The sequence below is a fragment of the Ornithodoros turicata genome, chromosome 1, assembly GCF_037126465.1.
Source record: "Ornithodoros turicata isolate Travis chromosome 1, ASM3712646v1, whole genome shotgun sequence".
Lineage (NCBI taxonomy): Eukaryota > Metazoa > Arthropoda > Arachnida > Ixodida > Argasidae > Ornithodoros > Ornithodoros turicata.
This window is the reverse complement of record NC_088201.1, coordinates 220,173,523-220,179,522: the sequence shown is the minus strand read 5'-3', so window position 1 is coordinate 220,179,522 and position 6,000 is coordinate 220,173,523. Positions and strand designations below refer to the sequence as shown.

Below are 6,000 nucleotides of genomic sequence, written 5' to 3'. Positions count from 1 at the left end.
TACACCGAGATGTCCTGCACCGTAATGTCAAGCACCAGCACGGACAAAGTTGGTTGAAATTGTCAATCCGGTAGTGCGAGACGGCCTCGCGGAGGGTTGGAAAAAGCAGAGACAAAGCTCGTTCATCGGTATCGAAGAAGTGAACATGTATGAGAAATGTAGAAACACATCGGCTTGCTACATTTAAGAGAAAAACATTTTTGAGAGTGCATGTCTCTGCCTTCACGACGACTTTTGTCACGGTTTTCTTTGTCCTCAGTGACGTGCTAAAGACGACGAGATGCTACGCTGCCACCTCCTCTTTGTCCTCCTATTGATGACTTCGATCAAAAGTGAACTGTTTCCACCTTTTGCATACATTGACTTCGTGTGAATACACTTACTGACACTGCACTACATATTTGGAGATATTTGGGATTATATCCGTCGTGTAACGACAAAATTTCTTCTAATTGTAACATCAGAGACGAAGAACCAGAACGAAAATACTTTTTGGTAACTGAGGGCTGTGATCCGTGCCACTTTTTTTTCGCTCGTGATGACTGGTTCAGGAAAAATGCACTCTTAGTATGCAAATGATTTTGTTGTGAAGCGGTAAACTTGTAAAACGTACTGCGTCGTCAGTATGGGAATCCTAGTGTAGCTCAACATTAAATGTCCAGCTTGCGGACAATTTTTGCAATTAGCAGTGACGTTTGCCTGGTCTGCCCATGCATGCTGTCATTGCATTTATTTGCCACCTAATGCGACCTCTCATTAGCGTGTAGAGGAGGATATACATTTATTACGGAAAGGTCAGCATGACAGAGTGTGCAGCCACAGCTAAGGCAGTTCTTTCTTCTTTGGTGCTCGGTCAAAAGACTCCGTTTTTTTGAAAAAGAGACACGACAGGGCTTCGAGAACGTTTGTTGAGTAAACGACATATTTGAAGGTAACAAATTACAGGTCGTTCCGAAACATGTCCGCGTCGTTCTGAGTGGGAGGTCGAATGTATAGGATTACTGTCGAAGATGGATGCCGCATAGGAATGCGAGTGCAACAAATAAAGTATAAGAGATAAGCACTTCTCCTTTTTCTCCTACACGCCCTTGCTATGAACAGCTCGCGGGCATCCTCTTGATTTGTCTTACATAACCAGATACGCGACGACCGGATGGCGGACACGGCTAACAGGCTTTTTTTTAACTGGCTCTTCGGACAGAAAAACAGCTACGGGAGTTCTGAAGATGATACGGAGGTGCCAGAATCGACTGCTGGCAAGCACAGCGACATCTCACGGTCTACCAGCGCGGGAACTCCAGAGGCGGCGGGAGGCGGTGCGCGCAGACTTAGCTGTTCTTGGTTTTCATAAATGGTTAACGAGTGGAATGAACACATAACTGGAATTGGATTTCTCACTAAATTCCCCAAAGCTGAAAAGAAACCGAAGGTCGTGACGTTTTCATGTAAAATACTGCAGCTACAAGACGATAGAGCGAGCCCCATTTATTTTTCCGCTTTCTTCCACTAGAATATCAAATGGGTGCAAGAGGAAATGCGCATCGTGTTGCAGTGTGTGATTCGATGGATGTGCGCTCGATTGGGATTCCGGGTCGCCGGGATTCACATTTAGAAATACCGAAATCCCGTGTTCGTACAAAGAGTTCGGAACTTCGAACCATCACATTCTTCTGTATCCCATTCTTTTACGTTCGAGCACATATCAAATCTCAATTACTACTGGAAGACTATAAAACCTTGTTAGCGATATAGAACTGGTAGGCCCTCTCTAGCCAGGAGGTGCGAAATGGAAGATGCACTGGATACGGGAACTGAACTGTACTCAGAGTACAGCAGAAATTGATTCACATAACTGAAAGACACTAATCCAGAAAGAATATATATATATATATTGAAACCTTTGTGCTGTTGTTCAGCCAGCATGAAAACAATGATTTTCTCACACGAAGCAACAGGACAATTACAATGAACGCGCTACAGAAAAGCTCAAGCAATCTCAAATGCGGTGAGATTGCGACAAAGTACAACACATCTGCACATTCAATCTAACAATGTGTGAATGACGTCTTCATGTAAGTCTTTATGTAGTGCGCGTCCGCGTAGCCCTGCGTGAAGTTGGTATCCCCGCACTTGTTTCCGGTGTCTATTTGATCGAAGTCGAACAAGACGTAGCCGCCTCGAAAGTTGTATATCTTCTGGGCGTTGCAGATCTGGAAGATAGAAAGGGAGAAGATAAAAGAAGAGGATTGGCGAAGGGAGAAGCGTGGCATAAGCGACGGTGGGATGGATGTCGCCAAGAACCATGCAGTTTGGTGAGAGAGGGGAGGCAGCGGGGCAGGGGAGGAGGTGTAACAGCGGTGTGAGTCCTTAAGGACAATACAATAGACTCATAAAGTAAGAATGCAGGACGACTTTTCAGTATTGCCTCACTTAATTTCGCTGCTCCAAGTGGGAGGGTAAAATGCCTAGAGCAGACACATGTGGGTGTAGGTGATCTCCGTGTATACGTTGTTTCGCGATTTCATTTATTTTTCTATATCACATTCGTTATATCGCAGCTTGGGGATGTCCGTCTACGAAGACGTCACGTGTGCCAGACATTAAAAGTAGCTTGAGTGGAGCAGTAAGTTACGAGTCTTAATAACTTTCGTGCGTAACTTACTGTCTGGAAGGTCGGCGTCGTAGTGTGAGTGTTTTCCTTGCCACAGAACTGCCATCAACGTGGTATATTGAGCATACTTGCAAAGATCCGTATTTAGTGGTCTAGATTTTTCAGTAACTTATACTATGATGTCTTAGCAATGCGCTTTTTTTTTGTACATATGCTTTTGCTTGCATTATTCCATTGCTTGCACATTAGGAACCTCCCAGTGGGGAACTGCGGTGCAGTACCTCGGGTTTAGGAGTATGCATGAGGGGATGTGTTGTCCTCAGGGGTAGGTGGGTAAGCCGTTTGGATCCCCTATTAGGCATAATAGAATGCTCGCGCCGAGAGCCCGAGAGCGCAAATCAACCATAGGGAGAAAGCTGTAAGTATATTCTAACATTTCAGTGGACAGTTCGTTTCCATATGTAGAACGCCCGTTCAGTACGGAGCTTGTGTGCATACTGGGGTAGGTTATCGCATTGTTATTACTAAGATCAGTTGCTCCACCAACGTAAAAACCTTTTCTTTCGTAATGGCGTTTTCCACTTCAGGCTGATCGAATTTATTCGATTGCTAATGCTAACCGTGGCACGAACCACTTTTAAGAACGCTTAGTACTCCTCAAATACTTTCCAGGATTGTGTGATTACTTTTAACCTAACTCCATACTCACCGTACTCAGTAACTTTAAGCAACAAATGCTTTTTGTGAGTATCTGATACAAGACTCCGAGGGATGCGTGTCGTATACTACCACTCAGAGGCGGAGAGTTTTCATTTTCCCGGGGGGAGCAAGGGCGCACCGCGAAGTAAGTACTCTGGTGGGGGGGGGGGGGGAGATATGTTTATTAAGAAAAAAAAGAAAGGTAAGCCAGATGGATGTCGGCTTGTTATTAAAAACAACAAAAGTGAAAGGGGAAGACAAAAGATGCAAAGAAAAGAACGCAAAAGAAAACAAAAAGAAGGAAAGAAAAGGAAAAGAAAAATGGACAACACAAAACTAAAGCTGAAGAGTCACACACTCGGGCGGGATCCCATGATGTATGCAGAACTGGTATAGAAATAAGAGGAAGGAAGAACACACACACACAAAAAAAAAAGAAAAACAGAGAGAACGTAAACAGTGAATATGTGCACAACTGAAGGCATTACGCCTTTGACAACTGAGTGCAAACGGAACAAAATGCATTGAATCCTCGGTGTTTGACCCGAAATGCAGGCAATATATGAATATGGTCAATGAAATGGAGCAGCGGGAGTTGAACCCGCTTCCAACGGATATGCGTTCCGAAGATCCTACCGTTACACCTCACTGGCAGCTGCTGGTACCTTTTCGACTGCTTCGTTTCATGGATCTGATTGCTTTGGGCGAAATTCAGGCTGTGTGTTGTGTCATCCTCTGTGTTTCTTCGCCTCACCTTCTACTGTGATAATGAGTATGGTGGAGCGAATACATATTTTACAAATTGCAAGATGCATTTTTGGGGTTGGTGCCTCTTCGCTCTTTCGACCCCCCCCCCCCCCCCCCCCGCAGTCGGCGCCTATGCTACCACTCATAAGAGAGAGACACCTAAGTCCACAGCAATGGGGTACGGTTTCCTAAAGTACGCATTCTGCATACGAAACGTTTCGACAGAAACATCCAAGAAGCATCGAAAAGCCGGCTCATTTTTACACTTGCTTACACGGAGTATGCATTTCATGCAAGCTAGCAAGCTGTGTTTACGGGGAAATTTAATAGTTATAATAATTCGGGACCTGTTGTCGCGAGACAACTGCGTATCCGCATATTGTGTGTGCGGTTGCAAACTATTAGGTAAGGACAGCTGTCCGCTCTCGACACGGTAATTATAAACACATATAGTTCATTATTCAAAGCAAACAAAATATCATCGACTTACAGATTGTGGTATTCGTATACAGAACACACGGCTTCCTCGCTATTACTGCACACGTTTTAACTCACACAAAAACAGCCATGACTAGGCTACAGACAAACGTATCGCAGTTGCGCTCAGGGTCATGTCTCGCAGACGAACATCACATGCGTCGAAAAATAGAGTGGCACAAGAGCGATTCCGTAGGAACTAGAATTTTTGTAAGCTGACCATATCAGAGTCTCCGACATATGCGGGCTGGATAGAGAGACCGAAAGGGCGACATACCTTCATCTTGTATGTCACGTTGGTGTCGAACATATCTACGAAATCATTTCGCAGGGTTCGAGTCAGAATATAATTCGTCATGCTGTCCGTCTCCAGTAGCATCGGTCGGTGGCAAGTCTGAAACATCAAACGTGGTTCAGTGTGAAACTGCGACAAACGACGGCACAAAACTGCAACAATTTTCCGAATTCGCTCTAATAATCAGATTCATATATCTTATGTAAAAAAGAAAAATACTCCTGTGTCGCGTCGTTTGGATCAAACCGGTCACTCATTCAAATATATTAGGGTGTACTTCTTACAATTTATTTTCCCCTCAGACCACAGTAGACGATACAATTAAGTGATTCCTACCCCACAAATTCCAGTCCTCCATCAACGAAGGCCCCTTATTTTTACATGCACTTTGCAGACTCAGGTGATAGAACAAGTCCCCCGAACTTCTTCTGTACTTTCTGCCATCTCTTTTTACCGTTCGAGATGTACTGGACGAGTAGGGAGAACTCTCCCAGATGACAGCCAACGCCCCTGCATTGTTCGATAGAGGACAAGAGACAACGCTCCTTGAAGATTATCAACGGTGCTCCACACATACTGAACCTGCTCCCCTTGCTCCTTGTATATGAGCCCCTAACTCCTATTTTCAAACCTAGTCCTGTTGAAGGCAGCACAGATTGCAAAAACGTCGACCACTAAATGAAACGAAATATATTTATGGTGCTCTTCCATTTTTTCATTGTAAATGTGATTAGTCCTTGTAGGGCTCCCTAAGTCTCTGCATTGCTTATAATGTGTTGCTTATTGCTGATGGCACAACAAGTCTGATACAGCGGTCAAGTACTGGTGTTGTGGCGAAGAACAATTATAAGCATAATCTTGGTACAGCCAAGAAAGTTCAGATTTTTTTTTTTTCCTGAGACGCTTTACTGCCTTCGCAAGTGGCTCTCATCGCTGGGTCGCTCTCGCTGGCGGCCGCATATCATGTGTTACGTGAGATTCCGACGCCACTCGCTCAAACGTATATATCCTGGAATATTCCCGAATCTGATTCACTGACAAACGCCTGTGGCGTGCTCGTGCCGATTATGATGTCCCGTACCAAACCAATTTAACTAATGTGTAACCACCTACGCATATTTTGTCCTGACGAAGACAGTCTTTGTAACTTCCCTAAAATCTGTTTCCGCGT

The 6,000-nt window shown here is 44.5% G+C and overlaps 1 protein-coding gene across 1 annotated transcript in view; it reads right to left on the bottom strand.

The window, feature by feature from the left end:
• Window positions 1-1,877: 1,877 nt before the first annotated feature.
• Window positions 1,878-6,000, bottom strand: part of LOC135394850 (uncharacterized) — a 46,323-nt gene continuing 42,200 nt past the window's right edge. Inside the window, exons 9-10 of the mRNA XM_064625882.1 lie at window positions 4,812-4,928; window positions 1,878-2,210 (exon numbers count right to left, since the gene is read on the bottom strand). Coding sequence (XP_064481952.1) covers window positions 2,046-2,210; window positions 4,812-4,928 — 282 coding nt within the window. The 3' untranslated portion in view covers window positions 1,878-2,045. The remainder of the gene's footprint in view (window positions 2,211-4,811; window positions 4,929-6,000) is intronic.